Consider the following 23,297-nt stretch of genomic DNA (forward strand, 5'->3'; position numbering starts at 1 on the left):
TAGCACCATGAAATCAATGGCGAGGACAATTATGAGTGTGCGTGGAGGTTAACTGGACGTATATGTCCATACTATCGCGATGCAGTCTGTCAAATGATGGTTACCCATTTCCAGTAGGAATAGGTCAAGCGGTCACTGGATGACAGGACCGGGACAGTGACTCGAGACCTCTAGAACCTGAGGCTAACCTATCTAGTCAGTAATGTCATTGGTGACTTTGGGATTCTATTAGTGGCCTTGGAAGAGGAGCTGGCCCAAAGCCCAGCGGTACAAACATAATTGATCTGTCATAGAAGATGCCCCTGCAACCTCCCTTGTGGCCCCAGCTGAATCTCCCAAAAGCCTGCTCCCTGTGTTTCCATCTCTACCTGCAGAATGAAGCCAGAAAGTGGCCTGAAGGTCACATTTAATGATGGAGGTGGAAAATAAAGAGGCCTGAGATGTTGGATACTGACCATAATTGCCAGTGAACAGTGGGGTTATTTGATATTGATTCTCAATGAGGGGAATCCATGATGTCTATACATGCCGTTTACGTGTCTGCTCGATAACTGCAGGCCGGTCAATACCGCTGTGCGGCACTTGGGAACCAGAGGAGACCCTCCACCCCGAGGCTCATTTGAATGGGTGAATAGTTATTGTTTCCCTCTCCCCTGCAGCCGTAGTGTGGCCTCATTTGTATTTTTAGTGAATTATTCGGGTTGCACAACCTGAACCCACTTAAGCGTGTCACTTAACATTTGTTGAAGTTTCGCCAGGGTGCGGACCTCATCAGGTTTCAGCCTGGGAGTCTGCGGTTAAGTGCCCGCTTGTCATGTTTATTTATTTCATTCTTTCTCTTTTTTTATTTTCATTTTGTAATGCAGGATTGCAATGATGATGGTGGCTGTCTAGGTTGTTTAAACCAGCAATTCTCAACCGGTTTTGCTTTTACAAGTGGCATTCTGACACAATCTAGGAAATATTTCCTATAGGGATGTACAATTATATCGCTACCATATCGGTTATCAGCAGATATTAGAGCTTTTTCCTTTAAATGTATCAAATATCTATAAATGTATAGATATTTAACATTTAAATTACCTTTGTCATCTTCTAACACTCACTTAAAATCTTAAAAAATATGAATAATGAATATCATCACATTGTTAAATCTAACAACATTTTTCATATTGTAATGTTGTGTTGCATAAGTTTACTTGAAATATTTTAAAATACTATTTCATTTTATTTATTTATTTTATTATAGCCAAAGTATCATAGACTTTTGATATTGTCTGTTTATTCAATCATTATTGGTATCAGCAAGAATTTTACTATCAATTAAAAAAACAAAACAAAAAAAAACATTACATTTCAATATTTGCCATTTATTTATTAATGATTATATGTTTATTGATATTGCCCCAAATTTTACAATCAGTTTATTTATTTTATTGTACCTTGTTTGAGGGTGATTTGTCATGCAATCTATCTGTGTTAGCATCTTGCTAATTTGGCTACCTTTTCCTAAAGGAGAAATGAATTAGCGTCAAAATTCTGTAGAGTTTGATTGGATACACAACTTTACTAAAGGTACAAGAAGCATTTTACCCTGCCTTTTGAAAGTTGATAAGCGTATTTATTTTTCTACATGACTAGCTTAGCATTGTTATTGTATTTAGCATTGTTTTCTCTCCTGTCCACAAATCTATCAGAACAGACCGTGAATATTTTTTGAGTCACGACCCACCAGTTGAGAACCACAATTTTAAACACAGCCAAAGGACAGAGAACAGGTGAAGATGGCACAGTGGCGTAATCCTGCTAAGTCGTCATTAGATTACCTGCCGGTGTCAGTTAAATGCTGCAAATCCGTCGAACACTCATCCTGGCCTAACTTGAAAACATGACGATGTTAAAGCCGCTATGTCTGATCCAAATTTGAATAATCTTAACTGTTTATATGTGGCTAGATGCCTAATCCCTGTGACTCACACTATAAGGGGCACTCACTTGAACGCATGACATACTAGTGTGGAAGTACAAATGGCACTAAATATTGAAATTGGTCCCTGGAGGCAATTACTCATTCTTGTTCTATATCTTGGTCTTCCTTTACCATGCCTCACATTTTTGTTTTGTTTTTCCTCTCTCTCTGCAGGAGAGACTCCTCCTGGTGCCACTTTAGTATGCATGGAAAATCACTCACAAATCCACGATATACATTATAAATGAGGCATCCGATTCGGAACACGTGTCATAGAGCAGAAATTTTTATGTGTCACCATCTTTCCCTCAATTCACACACAAACACAGATCCGATGTCAAGTGTACAGTGGTGGAGCAAGTCATCGTGGTAGGAATATGATGGGCTTCATGGCCCTTGGCCACATGTCTCGTTGATTCGTCTCCCCTGGACATTTTATTGATTTATTTTAAACAAGGTGGAAAAAATACTTGCGAAATGAGAAGCCTGAGGTGACAAGAAAAGGAATAAAAAAAGGAAGATGGAGGAAGATGTGGAGTGCAATTTAAAAATTACAAAAAGATTAGAATTTTCTTTTTATAATTTAGACATTTAACAACTTTTTTTGGCATTTTATGAATGTTCCGAATTTGAATTTTGTACATTTTAATTGTAAATGTGATGTAATTGTAATTTTTATAAATGATTTAAAATAGTTCAATATGACCCTGGACCACAAAACCAGTCATAAGGGTCAATTTTTTAAATTTTTTAATTGAGATTTATATATAAGCTTTCCATTGATGTGTGGTTTGTTAGAATATGACATTATTTGACAATATTTAAATACAACTATTTAAAAATCTGGAATCTGAGGGAGCAGAAAAAATCTAAATATTAATAGAATCGCCTTTAAAGTCATCCAAATGAAGTTCTTAGCAATGCATATTACTAATCAAAAATTAAGTTTGATATATTTATGGTAGTAAATTTACAAAATATATTCACAGAACATGATCTTTACTTTAATATCCTAATTATTTTTGTCATAAAAGAAAAATCTATAATTTTGACCCATACAATGTATTGTTAGCTATTGCTACAAATATAACCGTGCTACTTAAGACTGGTTTTGTGGTCCAGGGTCACATATTAGTCTTTTTTCAAATGATAAAACAACTTCTTTTCAAATTGCATTCTGAACTGAGAATGTCGGAAATAGCTCAATAATAGAAAGTTGTCGAAAAAGGTTACATTATTTTAAGAAATAGCGTGGCAGTATCTGCACTGTAAAAAAAAAAAAAGGTGGGCAAACTTAAATGTTTAAGGCAACCAGCTTCAGCAGATTTTTGAGTTTTCTGAACTTCTTGTTTTAAGTTTATACAACAAAAAGTTGAGAAATTTCCTAAAAAGATAAGTTGAGAAAACTCAAAAATCTGCTGAAGCTGGTTGCCTTAAACTTTTAAGTTGGCAAAACTTTTTTATTATTTTTTTTACAGTGATGTAAACGCTTTTACTCAACAACATTGGAAAAAATAGGGGTTATGGAGAGCAAGGGAGGAACAGATATTAACTTTATTTAAAAATCACTTTTATTTTTCCCTTTCAGTGGTTTCTAAATGATCTCCAAGCACAGAATTGGCAAAAATGGCCTTCTGTGACACGCCACAGTTCCCACTTTAAAATGACTCCCTGCTTAGTGAATCCGAAGTTGTGCTCTACCTAATTGATGCCCCCCATTAATTCTTCTTAGCTTGGTTTTAATAGTACAAGTCTAGAGTTTAGCGCTCCACAAAAGGCACCTGTTCTGAATGGGCCACCTTTATAGGTCTCAGGCCCTGCATTGATTTTCAGCAGGACTTATTTCATGAACCAGGTCTTTGGGACAGGACACAGATGAAGATGAACTAGGAGGCTAAATCACTTTTCTTTGGCCTCTTTTTCACTTGTTCTCCCTTTCGCTTGAAATCCCCCCACCCTTTCTCATAATTCTCTACTGTCATGTTTCCAGTGGAGTGTAGCCAAGGCAGAGTTTCAGGAAAAGACACTTTTTTTTTTGCATTTAACTTCTTAACACCAGGATGGATACATCATCTGTCACGTTTGAGTTGGTTTATGTGAATTACTAGCATGTGTAAACACGCCTTTTAACCCAAACCTGTTGGCGTTGGGTTAAAATATCAAGCGCAATGTGTACGCGCAAGATTGCTAGCAAAGAGGGTTGACTTCCTCAAATGTAAATGCTGCATGATTTATCTGGTTTCCATAGCTTTACAAATGGAATATGAAGAGTGTGTGAACTTTAAAAAAATGAATAAATTATTAAAAAAGCAAACCCCGTGGCAGGAGGCTAGGGTTCATGCAGAGTGCAGGGCATTCGAGGGAATCGCTGCATCACTCTTTCATTATGTCTTGCTGTCTTTCTTCCAGCGTCACGGACATCAGCGTTGACACCTTTAAATGCTATGCTCCTCGTTGAATTAATGCCGGGGTAAAATAAATGTCCCTGGATGGTTGTGCGCATAGGATGACAGGAAACGAGCATCTGTCAACGTGGTGGGATGGACACAGGTGGCGGAAATGATTATGGAAATGTTTATGGAAGGGACTTGTCTCTCTGTGGGATATGGCTTAAAGAAAAGAAGGAAGTCGAGAGAGGTAAATCAACCCACAACCCTTGGGATGTGTCTTAGTGAGATCCCAAGTGTAAGAGAAGATTTCCCAATATACATTAAGGGCTTCCTTGCATACTGTATCCCCATGTGTGTATGTAACCTGGGACCATAGGAATCTGAATTTCAACTACGAAGTTCAACACATTCTCCATCCCAGGTGTGTCCATTTATTAAATATGTTGTCTAATGATTATGATTTCAGATACAAATAAGAGTGAAGTATTCTTAGCTTCTTGAAATTATGCATATTTCCCCATAAAATCAGTGCAGAAAGGGTGTAAATATATTCTAAAAAAATTGTCTGACAATGTCATAGTTTGTCGTAATTACCGTAATTCCGAGATGACAACACGTCACGTTCAACTCAGTGCTGTTCACGACTCGGACTTTAACGTCAGTCAACAAAATGAACCTGCATGAAAGAATGTTAATGGCAGCTATAAAACACAATACAAGTAACAGTTGCTATGCAAATGCGTTATTACACTTTATAATTATTTCTTTAAGTTGTTATTGCATGGATAGTATGGATGTCTTTCGTTTATGTTCACATTACTTTTGTATGAAGACATCTACATTGGCAAAAGTAAGTTTTCTACATTGGCAAAAAAATTAGTCAACATGAATTTTAAAATGTAAATATTACCAAATAATACTTAATTGCATTTTACTACTGGAATCGCCACCATTTTTCTCTGGTGCCGCATGTAGCAGTCACGTGGTACAAGCCGTAGCTCAGAAAACTGCCAGTTCACAAGTTGTAATTATGAGTTCTACGAGAACGTAAGCACTTTTACAAGTTGGTATCTCGTAATCACAGTAATTACGATGTACCGTGAACGCACCTTTATGCTCAGGTAAATTCTCGCCATTATTGACTATGACTAGGTTATTTAAAACAGTTGTATTCTCGTCATATTTTCGTCGACAGTATACTTAAATTTAACCATTTAATGATTGCCGTGATGCGCACTTTTCATTTTAGATTAATATTTTGTCAGCAATTTTTAAATTTAGAGATTAAAACTACTATGAACACCTTGACAAATGCATGTAAACTCACGTTCCCTCTATTAAAATCAATATAGATGTACTCTGAGATGGACAGACACTTACATCATGTTTTCTGCATAACTGCACCGTGTTTTCACGTAGTTGGAGTCCTTCGGGGCGGGATATGGAAAGTGCTGGAGTTCATCTGCCTGTCAGCACCGAGGTCACGCTAGTTCAAGGTCTAAACTGCCGCGTGTGTTTTATTTAGTCTGTTTGTATACTCCATGTAAAGGCGGATGCAGGGAATGGTTTTCTGGAAGGAGAAATTTTAACAAAGCAGCTCTCACTAGGTTGTTTCATGAAGGATTTAAATTTATTATACGGCATAAGAAGGAATTTAGCTTGTGTGATGTTTTGCTGTAAGTGATGAACTTCTTAGTGTTGAGGGTTTGTAACGGGCTACTAGGGAGAACACTTATGTAGATAGTTGTAAATTCACTAATTCTATGCTTTTGGAGATTCAAACAATCACTATCAACATATTCTTCATCCATCTACTTTTTGTGTTTCACGGATGAAGAAAATCATATGGGATTACAGTAAATTCTAACAAATGTTCTTTTTGAGTGAATTATTCGATTAATACTGGCTTTTATGTATTAATTTAAAAGCCTTTTTTTGCAATAAAAAATGTTCGGTTATGCATTTTTGAACAAATATACAGAAGGCAATATAAAATGTAGACAAAAAAGTTAATTCAGTTTAGTAATTCTTTATTATTCAACAAAACAGTGAAAGCTAAAAAAAAGTGGTTTTCATTTCATTTTGATTGTAATAAAACTTTTTTTTGTAACTAAACAGAAAAACTGACAAAGCTGAAAGAAAATACAGTCAATGTTTTTCAAAAACTTTGAACATAACTTCGCCTCTATTTCTAGAAAAAAATGTGTGTGTGTCTATATATATATATATATATATATATATATATATATATATATATATATATATACTTATTACTTTCAAATAAGGACAAACAGGTTTGATAGATGAATAGATAGATCAAATATAAATGTAAAATTAATCAAGACGTTTCGGTGTCTATCCGAACACCTTCATCAGTTGTAAAAACAGGAACATTTTAATACCTGGATGATTTAGGTATGAATTTACATAGAATATATTTGAAGGTTTTTTGTTGTTGTTGTTGCACTATTTAATTATCATCTCTGGATGTACTGTATGACACATCAGTGATCAAATTAATACAGGCCCTAAATTACTTTTTTTTTTTTGTCTGAATCTGTCTGATTGGATTGATGATATAAGCAGATAATGAGGGCCTGATTTAAATCGCATACTCTTTAACTGTGCCAGAGTGGAGTTGTTATTGAAGTTAAATTGGACTGCACCCGCAGACAGATGGACTAAGCATGCTGGATCCTCGTTGAGTTCTAGTCCGTACAAACACACTCACAATGACAGACACTCAGCCACATTGCCTCGGCTGTAAAACACTGAACACACAAAGATCTGTTGTTTCACTATCGATCGTCAAGGCAACGGTGATTTAGAGCACGTGCGAGATAAGTGCGCTGAAATGTTGTAAGAAATGGGTTGAAAAATGAGACTGGTTAAATTGGACACACAGCTTTTTAGGCCAACAAGAAAAGTCCTCCATTTATTTAGCTAGATTATTTGATTAGCTGCAATTTGTTATTTGCATTTAGCACAGTTTTTTTTTTTTTTCCCCATGCTGTCCAAACCCTGTCAGAACAGACCAGCGACCCATTTTTAAGTTGCAACCCACTGTTTGGGAACCGCTGCAGTCGGGCACATTACCATTATTGCATCATCTCTCATGGCAGATAGGTGAATGGCTTTGAGCAAATGCCACTTCTGGCTTCAGGTCTTCTCTCTTTCCCCTTCCATCTGTCTATCCTCCCATCTTCTACTCGTTCCCCCCGGCTTTTTTTCTGTCCACACCTGACACTTGGTCGACTTGCATCACTGCCTCCCTCTCTCCTCTGCCTCTTTCCTTTCAGTTCTGCTGTTGTCATCCCCTCAGGACCACGAGGTTGAAAGAGGTTAGATGTGGCATGGAAGGGTGCAGGGTGTCTTAAAAAAAGACAAAAACTGCAAACTGTGGTGAATTGCTAATAGGCTATCATAGCGCTGAGAAGGCGTTGGCTCGCCGGAGGTCTGTAACCCATTAAAGAAATGTCAACTCGGCATAGGTATGCCGAGAATTATGGGTCACTGACCGGGAAGCAGTGCTGGACACCCATTGGTCAGAGGAGTGCCCTGTAATCTGTCATAATCCTGTAGCGGCAGTGACAGCAAGGGGAGCTTCTCCCTCGTTCCGCCACGGCAGGGCATACCAAGCACAGAGCACAATACCGTGAAGCCCTCTGAATGCTGTATTAGCACATCCTAAAGAGATCCGGCAGTCGAAATGCTAAGGTTACCAGTGTGTTCACATAGTTGTGTATATACATCATACTTTATTTAATCTGGCCTGGGGTATTTTTAAGCAGAGATGAAGTGCTGGTTTTAGCCAGATAAACAAAGAAAAAGTATTGAAGCGTCATGAAATACTCAAGGTCAAGGTTTCATGAGTAATTTAGGTCAGGAAATCTCAAGAAAACAATTTCCTCTAGATCTCAACTTTCTCGATTTTGACATGTCAAGAAAAAAGTCAAAATCTTGAGAATCTTGTTACTCTGAAATGATGAGAAAAGTAAGGCAAAGCCTTGAGAAAACAACATTGGTTGTGGCGGTATCACAAGAACAAAGTAAAAACTGGAGAAAACAGCAAATTGTTATTGAAAGATTACAAGAAACAACAACTCAATAAACAATCTTTTGTTATGCCTAGATTTAAAAAAAAACTTGTTTGTTGGGATCACAAGAAAATTAAGTCAAGGACTCAAAAACAGTCTTTTATGTCTAGATCTCAGGAAAACTGTTTATGTTGAGATCACTTGCACAACTTTTGGTTTGTTGAGATCTTGAAAAAGTAGAATGATATTTGGACAACACAACCTTTGTTAGATTGAGATCACAAGGAAATTCATGACAAAACAAAAAACAATAATAATGCACTTTCATGTTTTCCTTAGCTGTGTGTAGATGAGTACAATAGTATTTAGATCTATTCATTATTCATGAGAAGGCATGGCCTAATCATCAGAGGGTGTGGTTTTTTTTCAGCTTGGAAGTGCTTCTTTTGACATCTTTTACTTTTAAAGCTGTCATCATGAAACTTTGAAGACATAAGAGTCGCTAAACATGATTGCCAACATTTTGACATGAAACGCCACCAATTCCTCTTCAAATAGGTTCTACGAGACAAGGCTGGAAACGAAATTGAGAATAAAGAGAGATCAAAACAAACACCATGGTGCTTCTTAGGAATTTGTTTACAGAGATTTTTTTTGCCTTCAACAAACCTCACGTCTCTTTCCAGAAAGCGATGGCTTTCTTTGAGCTGCAAACACCTTTACCAGAGATGTCTGGGAAAGATGCCCTTCCCCTGATAATAGACCACTGCTGCTGTGAAGTCAGGGAATCTCTCTTGTGCACTACCTTTCTCTCTTTATCTTGCTTTGACACTCCGGTGACTGGTTTGCGAGCATTTGTAGGATTAGAGCCTAATTGTTTTTTTTTTTAAATTTGTTCTTGTTGAGTTTTTCAGCTCGGACCTTTCATCCACTTCCAGGTAAACCTGTGTTAAAACTGGGTTCACTCCAGGAAGCGTTGTACACGCTCATACAGACACTGTTTTTCTGATGGTCTTCGGTTGGATCCTGGTTGTAGTGCTATGAAAGGTCAGCAGCTACGTCTTGTGGTGCAAACTTAGGAGGCCGAGGAATGTTAAGGGGGAAAAGATTTAATCTAGACCACTGACCTTTTGAGGGACGTCAGACTGAAAGCGCACGCTTGATGTGGCGTAAGACCACTCGACATTAGCTGGACCGCAGCGATAGACATTTTCAGAACACTGCAGACGTCCCAGATTGCGCAGAAAGTGTTGTGTCAATGGTCGAAGGCACTGGAGCTACATCCAACCTCCAGTATTGTGCAAATCGGAGAGAAGCTATTGGAGTTTTCGACTTCAGACGCTTGCGATTGACAAGTCGGTGCAGTCGATACTCTTATCAGGACTTCCACAGAGGTGCTGGGAGCAAAATACCTCACACGCACACATGCTGGCAGATACTTCTTCACCTCGTTCTCCCTCATCCATTTTCTGTCTCATTTTCTTCCTCTGAGAGACTCTGGCAAACAAATGACTTACATTTTAAAGTAGTTTACACACAAAATGCAAATTTTGTCATTTATTTACCCTCATGTTGTTTGAAACTCCTGTGGAGGACTAAAGGAACATTGTTTTGAAGGATATCTTAACCGCTGTTTTCCATAAAACTAAATCGAATGAGTACTGGATCTGTCAAGTTTCTAAATGCTTCATAAAAGTAGCCCATATTATTTGTATGCTATATTACAACTCTTACTTTGTAGCTTTGTGTTGGAAGCAGACTAACTGTTGGAGATGGAAGAATAATTCTCCCTCTCGCCGTCCCTCTCTCTTCTGCTCTCACCTTCCTGTACGGTAGATTTATTAGTTGAGCCAAGGCCCAAGGCTGTCACCACACAGCGCACTTTCAAATCAATAATTGGAAATATTAATTATCGCAGCTGGGATGCTCCAGTCAAAAGGTGTTTATTTCCCTATTAGGAATAACAGAGGAGTAGGGGCTTTGATGGCCTGCTAATGCTAAATAATGATCAGGGAATAGGCTGTTATCTCACTGTTAAACTCCAGCCAAACCCCCGGCACACTGCCCCTCACACACACACACACACACACACTCATACACAGGATCCCCGACTCTTAATCAGTCAAGCTTGTTCACAGCAGGGTTGCTATAGTTTTATAATTATCACTAGTTTTTATTTATTTATTTGTTTGTTGTTTATAATAATTAATTACTGAGTTTTTTAGTGAGCTTTAAGTTTCATTCTTTGCAAAGTTTAAATTTTTTATTCAACAAAAATGTGTATTTACAGCAATTTTTGGTTAACTATTTGTAAATTTTGGTAAAGTTTTCTATGTTTTTGAAAGAAGTCTTGTGTGCTCGCCAAGGCTGCATTTATTTGAAAAAAAAAAAAAGAAAAAAGTAAACAATGAAAATATTGAGATTTATTTTAAAATATAATGTATTCCTGTGATTCAAAGCAGAATTTTCAGCATCATTACTCCAGTCTTTAAAGTCACATGATTTGCTGCTCAGGAAACTTTTCTAACTATTATTGATTTTGAAAACTTCTTAAAGGATTCTTTGATGAAACAAAATTTCTAAAAACGATTTTTTTTAATACTTTTTTTAAATACTTTTATTTAGCAAGGCTACATTAAATTTCATAAATGCCGTTCTTAGAAATTTTGTTTCATCAAAGAATGAAAACTCATCATAAAATGAATAACTTTTGAATGCTAATATATTTCAGTTGGATGCTTTATAACATGAACGATTACAACTTTTAAATATGTGCTTCATAAACTCTCCGATTTATAAAATTATTTTAAAGCACAGCATTGAACGGTTACAAGTTGTGAACTATTTTAATAATGCATGTGAATGAAAAAAAAAATGATGTGGTGCGAGACGCCTTTTGAACATACAACCCAGCAGGTGAGCAAAGCTCAAAGTCTGTTTTTAACAGGATTCTGCAAGCCGTGACTCACTGACCTGGAAAAAAATAGTGTACAATAAACATCCTAGTTTGGCTGCTATGGAAAACAGTGTCTTTTTCTCATTCACAGTTTGTAAAACCAAAGCAAACCATAAATTTCGTCCATGTTGACTGTTTGTCCCGCATGCAATTTATGACAGAACGGCGTAAAACAAATATAGGAATTATTTCACATTCATCATAGACTGAGGCAACAAGGCACAGTCCCGATTTGCTCGGAGCAGCTTGTACTGAATTTCTATCTACCCCAGCACAGCGGTGCCTAATCAAACATCACTACAGGAGAACAGACTGTCTCTCAGGAGAATGACTGTTTCATATCCCCCACTGTATTTTGTTTACCCTGTTTCATAGCTCCCCCTTTTGAAAGACAACAGCACAGCAAACAACATGATTATCGAGTATTGTGTGCTTAAAGAAACCGATGACAAGGACAAAGAGACAGTTGCTCCCGTAGCTACGTCGGAAGTCCTGAAGAATACGTTCCCATACACGCCGGTCGGGATTGCTGGGGACCGGAGGATCGTGTGCATCATCCCAAACGAGATGCAACTGACACACTCCTGTTGGGACGTGGGGATTTGAATTGTTCCGCTGAGTTTAAACAACAGATTGGCAAACACAGGGACGCCGGTGCTTTTGCTGCGGGCGGGAAACGTATAAGTGTGCGTTTCCGCCAGCACGAGTCTATCAGCATATGTGGGGGAGCAATAGGGTGGAGTCACGGCTCTGGAAATGCCACTCAACTGAGAAGCAATCTTATCTGGCAGTTGCAGGCAGTTCTCCTTTGCCTTCCATCCTCTACAGCCCCCTCCATCCCTCTGTTTTTGTCCTGGACCTCGGTGCATTCGCCATTCCAAGTGTGGACACTTCCTTGAATCTATCACAATTAGAATTGTTGTTGTTTTTTGCAAGGAACACAGCATAAGGCGAACTCATTCGTTTTATCTTATGCGTAAAGAAAGCTTGGGCAATAAAGGCACAAAAGAAGCAGAGAGGCGTAGTGAACTCTCTCAGGACTCAACCTAAATGAATGCTTTCCCTGACGACAGCACAAGTTTGTCAGCTGCCGGTCGTTTTGTTTCTGGCACATGCAAATGAGGTCATTTATGGTTAGGATGGCCTTTGTCAATTACGTCCTCACCACTTTTGAAATTGTTTGCAGCAGTTATGCAACCACATCTAAAATGTCATTTAAAAAAGTAATCTTAGAAATCTGCTTATTATTTAAACTTGGACAGAAATAAATGTTGTCTCAAGTAATTATATGTTAATGAGTTTTTCAAAAATATTATTCATATACCTGTATAGTATTATTTATTTTATATTTTAAGTTTGTGTTAATGTTAAAATTTTATGCTCTTTTGAAATTTTTATTAGTTTTTTGTAAATATTTCCATTTTTTAATTCAGGTTTAGTTTTAGTTGTTTTAATATATATTCACACACACCATGGAAGTCTATACTATGGAAGTCAATGGGGATCAAAATATGTGAATGTGTGTGTGTGTGTGTGTGTGTGTGTGTGTGTGAGTGAGTGAGTGAGTGAGTGAGTGAGTGAGTGAGTGAGTGTAAATATGTGTACCTGAAGTGTACGCCATCCCATTAGAGGTGAGAAAAATGCAATAAACTGAGTTCCGTCAATACTAAATGTACAAGGGAGAAACACATTGCTCTTAGGAAAACAAATGGACCATTACACCAGCATTTTATGACCAGGGCAGTGACTAGTTAGAGAGGTGAATCTATAAAGCTTACACAAACGTCCAATGTGTTAGGAATACATCTCACTGATGGCGTTTACAGGTATGAGGTAGTTCTGAATGCATTCCCTTGCAAAACAGAATCCCCTTTATTACCAGGTATTGCATCCACAGGGTGTTTATAAAAGCGTCTGTTTTGTCTAATGTGGGCCACTGTTTTGGTTTGTCAGGTGATTTGTTTGGAATGGTTATGTCTCACAATTATGCCTAATGGATTGTTTTTGTCTTTATGCTTGAGAACGTCTGAGTTGTCATAACGTATTTCAAATAGACAAATTTATTTATTTTTTTAACTTTTCCTTTAACTGAAGTGTATGACAAAGCTACTGAACTCTGACCTTCAAAAGAATTATATCTTTTGCCTTTTCCCCTTTGCACAAAGACTTAGACCCAGCTAGTTATTATTTACGATGGATAAATTTATGGAATAATTTCTCAGAGGAAGGTTATTCGGTTCCTCAAGGTGAAAATGGATACGTTTAACACTTAATGAATCTGGCCTGGCCCTCTTCCTCATATATCAGCATGTTATTAAGGAATTTTAAAATCCCATTATGGTGTTTCTCCTTGAACAAGTCATGCTTTTATGGGACTGGCCTGTCTTTAAAACTGACCTTTTTCAGTTTGCTCTCCCCCACATCCACAATTGAACAGTAAAAGAAAATATGTTGAGGAGAAAGACAAAATGTTGATCCTGTCGTCTCTGAAACATTTCCCTCACTTTTGAGTTGGCGTCGACATGAAACGCAAGTTGCTGCAGCATTCAAAAAGGCTTAATTTCAGGTTACAGATGGCTGGGGAGCCTGCAAAGGGCACTTTGCAAATTTGGGTAATCTTGTCGCAAATCTCCATACAGCTCTTGGCCCTTTTTCATGCAAACTGGGCCTGCTGTGTTGCTATTAGCAGTTTGTTTTGGATCGATAGAAAGCTCCCATTGGATTACGATGCTGGGGAATGTATGTTATAGTGTAAATTAGTCCTGTTTTTCAACAATTAAGAAAGTGTAACCATAACTTTAAAACTCTATATTAATCAGCATTTATGCTAATGAATCAAATGTGCATTATCACAAAATAAACCCTGAAAGAAAGGACATCAAATATTAATTAGTCACTTTATAAAGTTGCTTTACTGCTCCAGTAGTCCAGACTTATAGTATTCCTTTCTACATTACATCCCCAGGTAGGAATAAATGGGAATAAACCCTTTGAACATCCTTTGATCCTGCAGCAAAATCCGTTTGAATCCTTGAACGATGGGCAAAGGAAGGAAAAACAAACAAACAATATATATTTTCTTTCTGTTTTGCTCAAGTTTGTAGAATAAGAACCAGACAAACTTCAACCTTTCCAGGGATAATGGGAAAAAAATTGTCGAGCGAAATACGGAGCACAAAAACTGTGATGACAGAGGCATCTAATCCAACAAATGCCATTCTTATCAGGCTTTAGTAGATTACTGTGAGCCGTCTACCCACAGAATCCCTCCTTGCCAGACACTCTCCACAGCCTAAGGGGCAGGGATGAATAGGGCTTCATTGATCTCTCTCTCTCTTGCGACTGCCTCCACTTTAATTGTTGTTGCATTTCACTTCCTCCTTGCCACCATCACTAGAGACTGTAACCAAGTGAGCAATGTGAAACAAACACAAAAAAAGCTTGCTGATGAGACCAGAGATTTTTCAGAGATGGAGATGGACTTTAAGCTAAAGAAGCTCGTTTTAAGAAACCAGAATTGTTGTATTTGGTTCCTGATTTGGAATTTGTCAAAGTGTAATTGTGGCGAAAAGTTTTAGAGATTTCAGTCTTCACCAACCTATAAGTAGATGCGCACTGTAACTACAGTAGCTGCCTGGAGCATTAGCAATATGGTTTTGGGTGCCTTTAGGGTTTTGTCTGGAGGTACGCTCAGAAACTTGGCCCCATTTGCTCTGGTGCTGATTGAATCCTTAAATAAAATGGTAGTCAATGCAAACACAGGATATTTGCAAATACTTCTATTTCAGATGGAGAAAACAAGAGCTGTGCCTGGAGTAGCTGTGCAGCACTTCAAAAATAGAAACAGGGTGCGAGTATGTGAAGGCATGATGGTACAAATCACCACTCTTGTTTTTTGTATGTGCCCTGCAAACCAACATGTGGATCTTTGCATTTGATCCAAACTTAGACAGGATTTTTTGTGACGGACATGGGCTCAATAGTTTGAGGCTGTTGGCTTATTGTGGTGACAGCGTTGCCAGTGCCTGAACTAACCCTTTGTCTTGTCTGTGCTATTTTTCTTCTTCCAGATGACTCGCCCCATCCAGGTGAAGCCAGCTGACAGTGAGAGCCGTGGAGGTAGTTGTCTTGTTCTTTTTTTTCTTGATGTATCTTTTGTATGAACATATATGAACTTGCTTGCCTTTCTCCCGGCTGAACAGATCAGCAAAACTGGCCACATATGTTTGTTGTGTTTTGGATGCTGGTACTCAATATGAGGTCCTGGTATACTGATGAACCCACTAGGCATTTAGATTCTTTCTGTCAATTAGTTCTTTACGGATCATGTTGGTCAAAAACCATTTTCAGCAGGACCTACCTTCCTATCTTCACAATTCTCTTTCTCTGACTCTCCGTCTATCTGATGGATGCCCAGATTATTCATTTTAATTAAGGAGGCCGTGGTGCTAGTGAACGGAAGGCAAGTGGCTTCTGCTGCCTGTCTAACCTTGCTCCCCCTGCCAAACCCATTAACGGCACACTGTAAATTAAAAAGTAATTAGCTTAGATATTGAAACGGGAGCCCTGAGCCCCAGACCCCCAACTTGATGTCTGGTCAAATCAAGGGGCATATTGTAAACAAAAGGTGTAAATGCCATAGGGATAGATATTGGGGGAAGGTAGAGCGAGGTTGGCCAAGGATGCACAACTTACCTAACAATCAATAATATTGTAGGACACATGCCAAGACCCTTAATTCTGGTTCTCTAGCATGTGATCTGCTGTTTACTCACTGCAAAAAATGGCTTATCTTACTTAGTATTTTTGTCTTGTTTCTAGTTAAAATATCTCAAAATCAATATCTTAAATCAAGATAATTTTACTAGATAAGCAAAATGACGTAAGATAACTAAATTAAATTAAACTAAATTAAAACTAAATTAAGTGCATTTTGCTTAAAGCAAGCAAAATGATCTGCCAGTGGGGTAAGTAAAATACTCTTGTTTTAAGAATATTTTACTTACCCCACTGGCAGATAAGTTTACTTGTTTTAAGCAAAATACACTTAATTTAGTTTTTTTCCCCCCTGGAAACAAGACTAAATATATTATGTCAGTTTGCTTATCTAGTAAAAGTATCTTTATTTAAGAATTTTTAGATATTTTGACTAGAAACGACAAAAATACCAAGTAAGATAAGCCATTTTTTGCAGTTCTGTAGATCTGTCTATTGGAATCACCCATGCAAACATACTGTGGTGGAGGATTTAATGATCTCGAAAAGGTGTAAAAGAGAGCAAAATGGGTATTTTTCTATCTTTGTTTTTTTTTTATTATTTGATGGTCCTAACCGGGCATTGGCAAATGTTCTCCAGTGAAACTACTATCATGTATATTTTAGTTTCATCCCTAATCAAACACACCTGAACAAAGTCTTCAGTATTTGAAAATTCAGTGTGTTTGATTAGATTTGGAACTAAAATCTGCAGTGTCCCTCCAAGAGTCAAGTTGCTCCTCCCTGATCTAAACGGACAACTTATTTTGTCATTCCAAAGGTACTATAAAAATCAATGAACCTTTACACTCTTTTTTTAAAAATGCTCCCAATTTGACCACCTTGCAGCCATACTGTAAGAATCGTTAAGGGAATGAGAGAAACCATCAGGCATGGGTCAACAAAATCTCTAAAAGCCTTCCCTGGCAATTTTTGGAAAATGGTGAATGTCAAAGTCCCACATCCAGTGGTCCATCCCAGCAGTAGACAAGCAGGCCTTTGTAGAGAAGATTGATGCCTCATAAAACCCCATTGATTTTGCCATTGTAGAGGTGTGTGTTCGCATTGACTCTGACACTTTGCTGTCTTTGGACTTCCCTGTGAGTGGCCAGCCTTAGCGGTCCCTAGGCACCCATTGGGTTTCCTTGGATCCCTTATTGCCTTCCTCTCGGACCATGTTGGAGATGGAGAGTGTGCTTAGGTCAGGCCCAATAGTTGCACATCATCCTAAATGAACAGCTCAGAGTAGCATCCCAGGAACAATCCAACACACCGTTGTGACTTTAATGGTTGCCGAGGATTTCTTTACCAACCCTAGGCCAATCCTAGAGTGTCCTTCTTTGACAGACTTGCTACTGCTTTAGGCAGTGCTTGCAAGCTATACGCACTAATGCTGCTTTTTCTTCATGGGCACGTCCTCTAGTCCCTAGTGTAGTTGAGGATCCATGCGTTAGGACTTAATTACGTTACTTTCTCTAATTCTGAGGTGGCACCCAGATGGACACTGGTTATTCTCTTGAGTTCAAGTAGGTTGACTGTTGGGACCCTCAGTGGCTCCCGTTCTAATTATGCTCGTAATCTCATTAAGTGGTTGAAAGGTCACCACACCTGTTCAAAGAAAACAAAGGAAGAGACCTTCTAAACCTCAAGGAACCTCAAGGGCTTTCAGTCAGTGGTTATTAAGTCTATAGAGCTAATGTGATTAAATTGTTCTTCTAGATGCTTTTTTTAAAATCATTTCAATCGGCATGCGGTCATGGATTAGAAGGAATCTCCTGGATGGGTCAACTGATTGACATGCTGGCTATTTAAATTAATAATGTGGGTTATCATTAAATGAACAGTGTGCTGCCTGATAAAAGGTGCATTTCTGAATTTATGAGGATGGCGTAAGTGCTTTTAACCATTGCCAACCACATGCTTTGGCTGTGTGCTAATATTCTTTGGCTCGCTGTTTGGGTGGTTCTTGTACCAAGGCTGTTTTGTAGAGAGGACTTCTGCCCAAGCAAGTGTGTCCACGCTGAGCAGAAAAGGAAGGGAATTTGAAAATAGAAATTAAAGTATGTTTGATTGACAACTCCCTCTGTACCATCTGAGCCTTTTTATATTAGTCCTCATCTCCAGATAACAGCATGTTTGCCTTATTGAACACTTTTCTATCCTTGCTCTGTTATGCAGCATGTGTCATTAAAAAGAGCTTTGGGGACAGATTGTACACTCACATACACACACTCTCTCCCTCTCCCCTGGCATATCCGATATGAAACAGATTGATTTTGCTTCACAGGCAGGCCTGATGACTGGCACAGGCTGGATATAAAGGTGGCTGCTATTGCTTTTTGAAGGGCTGTGCACTACCTCTCAGAGGCATTTGAGCTCTAACACAGGATAAATCAGCTTTAGTCACTTTGATCTTCTGCCCCCCCCCCCCCCCCCCCCCCCAAGTCCCACCCCCTTGAGCAGATACCCCCAACACCAACCATCTAGTCTTTTTCTAGTGGAATCATCTCAATGACAGGTTTCATGTCTTAATTATCCCTCCTAGCCTAGAAATAACATAGAATTACTCCACATAGACCAGTCAGTACAGTATATGGATTTTCCAAAACTCAGTCCATAGAAGCAGTTGTTTGAAGTGTGTTGGTGATCCACCTGTTCCCCTTTTGGTGTTGATATTCACAAGTAAAATGAGATAATGCAGCTTATTTGAATTAATAACTAAAATAACATTTTACTTGCTGAATTTTCTGTGCATGTTTCATGGACATGTTTAGAATCTTCCAAAACTTCTTACATCTTCCTTACATTTGGAATTCAGTTCAAATTTGAGTCAAATGAAAATTCTGCCACAATCTTGTGCTTCAACACATATTGAAAACCATGCACATGCTCAACCTCTCAACTAAAATGGTACAGGTCAATTTTCCCCTCAGCGCCTTGACTAACTGCTAGGTTCCACTTGTGCTTAAGATTTAGCCGCACTTCGCCATGCCTGCATTATCTCCAGTCTAAAGGATAGTGGGCACGATTGCATGAATTTGCTTGGATGTGACAGTAAGGGGTAGATGTGGAGTGTGTCAGTGAGTGGGGTGAGCACTGCAGAATAATGAGTTCATCGGAAGGAACCCTCTTTCAACATGCGCATGCATTCTAGCTTGCATGCTAAAAGAAGCTATTGGTGGAATAAGCTTGTAATGAAGTGACATTCAGCCAAGTATGGTGACCCATACTCAGAATTCGTGCTCTGCATTTAACCCATCCAACGTGCACACACACAGCAGTGAACACACACACACCGTGAACACACACCCGGAGCAGTGGGCAGCCATTTTATGCTGCAGCGCCCGGGGAGCAGTTGGGGGTTCGGTTCCTTGCTCAAGGGCACCTCAGTCGTGGTATTGAGGGTGGAGAGAGCACTGGACATTCACTCCCCCCACCTACAATTCCTGCCAGCCGGAGACTCGAACCCGCAACCTTCGGATTACAAGTCCGACTCTCTAACCATTAGGCCACGACTATCCCTCGTGGCCTAATGGTAATAAACAGAAAAGAACGAGTACGGCAAAAGTAATTGTAGCTTTTCCTCAGAAAGGGGAAAAAGGGGTCCAGATTACTCCTTTCAATTACACTTGGATGGTCCAAATGTCTGAAAAATATATGCTAATCCTCTTCACGCATAAGCATAGGCTAAGTTGAATATTTAAAAACCCCTCCACTTAGCTTTGAGTATTCTGTGAGTCATCTATACACCTGGACTAAGAATAAAGCTTTGCTTGAAATATCATTTCTAATAGAGTATCAACATTTGCAGTAGCATTACCAGCTACATTTGGCATAGCAGAAATAAAGCTCAAGACATATCATGGCATCTGCTCTGTGAATATATCATTTCAAACCGAGTGTTAAAGGATTAGTTCACTTTTAAAAAAACTTTTGCTGATAATTTACTCACCCCCATGTCATCCAAGATGTCCATGTCTTTCTTTCTTCAGTCGAAAAGAAATTAAGGTTTTTGATGAAAACATTTCTCAATATAATGGACTTAATTGGGACCCAAACGGTTCAAGGTCCAAATGACAGTTTCAGTGCAGGCGGAAGTACCGAGTCAGTAGGCTTTTTAATATTAAAACACGTAAACATCGGATACGCACACGAAATGGGCATTTTAAACGATAAACTGACACAAAGACATTTGAATATGTGTATATGGTCCTCCTTCCGCACATTTGTAAACACTGACTCGGTACTTCCGCCTAAGTCAACCGTGACCTTTTCAACGTAATTGCGTATTACGTGACGTCATGAACGCGCATCACAGAACAGAGCAAGGCGAGCATTTGTGCTTATAAAACTTAAACTTTTTTATTTATTTTTGAAATGACCGATCGTTCCGCTAGATAAGACCCTTATTCATCGTCTGGTATCGTTTAAAGCCCTTTGAAGCTGCACTGAAACTGTCATTTGGACCTTGAACCGTTTGGGTCCCAATGAAGTCCATTATATGGAGAAATGTTTTCATCAAAAACCTTAATTTCTTTTCGACTGAAGAAAGAAAGACATGGACATCTTGGATGACATGGGGGTGAGTAAATTATCAGCAAAAGTTTTTTTAAAAGTGAACTAATCCTTTAAGTTTGCGTTAGCTTTAGCAGCTACATTTGGAGGAGCAGAAATAAGGTACCTTGTATCTTAAGGTTTCTAAACCCTGTCGAAGCAATTTGACTTCAATGAACATTTCAAGCTAGCAGGTTCCCAGACAGAGGACGGCAACTGAAGGAACATCTTTCAACCACTGATTTTCTCGTCATTCTCAGCCTCAACATGCACGTAATTGCATGCGCAGCAGTCGGGAATTCATTTCAGCCCGTCTGTGCAAGCGGACCACCAAAGGTTACTGTTGAACACAAGAAGTAAAGGTCAGAAATCATGTTTAGTTTTCCTCCAGCTGCGAGGTAATTCCAGCCAGCAGATTGTGTCCCCTCCGAGGCAAGGCAGAGGAGCCTGGCGCAGAAGGGCGACCAGGCACAAGGTTATCCAGTCAGTACTGCCGCCACAGCCCCTTTGCTGTCACCCCTAATAAGAACTGCTCCCTTATCACTGTTACAATTACCTTGAGAAACAAACTCTTCTTGTTTTTCCTTAGAGAAAAGCATGGACAAAGCTGACAGGGTTTCAGCCTGCCATTCTCATAATGGTTTATCTGCTTCTATCAAGCGGGAAGACTGAAGATAGGTTGATGAAACTTGTTTTCCTCTATCTCAGACTAAAGAGTTTGGAAAATACAAGTCAGATTGAATAGCTTAGATGTTGCTATTTGTGTAAGACTCGTATCACACCTACCATTAACCCTACATAGAATCACTGGTGTTGCTTCCAGGTTGTTTACAACAACAGTTTACTGTGGAAGCCTGTTTCCACCACTGAATACATTTTAAAAAAAAAGGTAATTGCGAGCTTTGTCTCACAATTCAGAATTTTTTTTTCTCAGAATTGCGTGATATAAACTCAGTTGCAAGTTATAAAGTCAGTATTGCGTGATATAAACTCACAATTGTGAGTTATAAAGTCCAATTCTGAGGGGGGATAAGACTGATATATTCTTAGAATTGCAAGTTTATATCTCACAATTCTGACTTAACTCGCAGTTACCTGTTATAAAGTCAGAACTGCGAGATACAAACTCGCAATTCTGAGAAAAATGTCAGAATTGACTTTTTTCAATCTCGCAATTCTGAGTTTTTCTTGTATTTGCAAGAAAATCATGCAATACTGACTTTTTTTATTCGCAATTGTTTATTTCACACAATTCTGAAAAAAATAGTCAGAATTGCAAGTTTGTATCAAGCAATTCTGATTAAAAAAAGTCAGTATTGTGAAATAGCAATTACCTATTTTTTTTTTTATTTAGTGGCAGAAATGGGCTTCCACAGTTCACACATCCCTGTGGAAAAAAAAAAGAAAAAAAAGATGATTCTGTCATGATTACTCATCATCATGTGCTCAAACCCATTATCCCACGTGGAACGCAAGAGGAAATATTCAGAAGAATTTCTAAGCTGCATTTCTCCATAAATAGTCGTGCCACGTTTGGCGTAAATGATTGGTTGATAAATGTGTCATTAATGATTGCGTTATGCCAAATTTGAAGTCTCACATTTTAAAATCAGGTGGATTCTGATTGGCAATGTTTTATTTTTCATCAGTTGGAGGAAAAAAAAGACGATTCTGGAAAGTAATTCCAATGAAATCATTCCTCTGTTATTGGTGTGGTGTGGATATCTCTATTTTTTTAAACTTAAAAAAATAATTGTTTAAGTTTATTAAACAATTTTTCTCATGGGTACAATTGGCTTTGCCCCATGTAAATTTTATGATCCTTGTGGTTGCATTTGATCCCCACAATGTTGGTAAAACCTGACCTAGACACTCACAAAATTGAGAAATGTTCTTTGTAAAACAATATAACAGAAACAAGTTTGCATAGGTCAGGGTAGTGCGTTGTAGTGTCCGAAAAGCCCAGATGGGGTGGGCCAGAGCCGGGCTCTGTGCGGGGAGAGCAGCTCCTTTAGCAGATGGGAGGAGATTACGACAGACTACATCCAGAAATGCTTTGAGACCCAGCTCATCCTAACACACTGCCTGCGAGTCTTACTGCACACATGCAGACACACTTTTTGGCAGGCCTGAAAATAGCTCAAGGTTTTTCCGTGGCAAGTGAGCAAACTCAGCCTGATGAATATTACATGTAAAATCCAAGGATGGATTACAGCACAAACATCCTTAGACATAACACGAGTCAGAATTCAGATTGCTTTTATAAACCCCAGTTTTTTTACGTATTTGCCTATGTAACTTTGTATGAGGTGATGTCACACTGTATAGAAACTAGGCAATATATTGATTAATTGTACACAATATTTTCACAATTATTATGCTGGTCATTAGGTTTCCTAAAATATTTTATTAGATAAATTTTGTGGTCTCTCCATTTCATGACTTATATGAAAGATTAATTTAATAATCTCTGAATAAAAGTTCAGTAGTATAAATGGCATCAGAGTTATTTCAATTCATTTCGGTCGAAAAATTAAAAATGTTGATTCGGTGAATCGATTCATAACTGTGAACTGTTATTGAAAGAATAGGTTGCGTTATTACCCCACATTTCCATCCATCCATCCATATTGCCT

General features: G+C 38.5%; 1 protein-coding gene across 1 annotated transcript in view; it reads left to right on the forward strand.

The window, feature by feature from the left end:
• The window catches only part of LOC306874753 (CUGBP Elav-like family member 5), a gene marked incomplete at its 5' end in the record, with an annotated part of 220,231 nt that overhangs the window by 115,422 nt on the left and 81,512 nt on the right, over positions 1 to 23,297 (forward strand). Inside the window, one exon of the mRNA XM_079424988.1 lies at positions 15,423 to 15,471. Within this exon, the coding sequence (XP_079281114.1) occupies positions 15,423 to 15,471 (49 nt within the window). The remainder of the gene's footprint in view (positions 1 to 15,422; positions 15,472 to 23,297) is intronic.

Source organism: Barbus barbus, assembly GCF_936440315.1.
Source record: "Barbus barbus genome assembly, chromosome: 9".
In the NCBI taxonomy this organism is placed as follows: domain Eukaryota; kingdom Metazoa; phylum Chordata; class Actinopteri; order Cypriniformes; family Cyprinidae; genus Barbus; species Barbus barbus.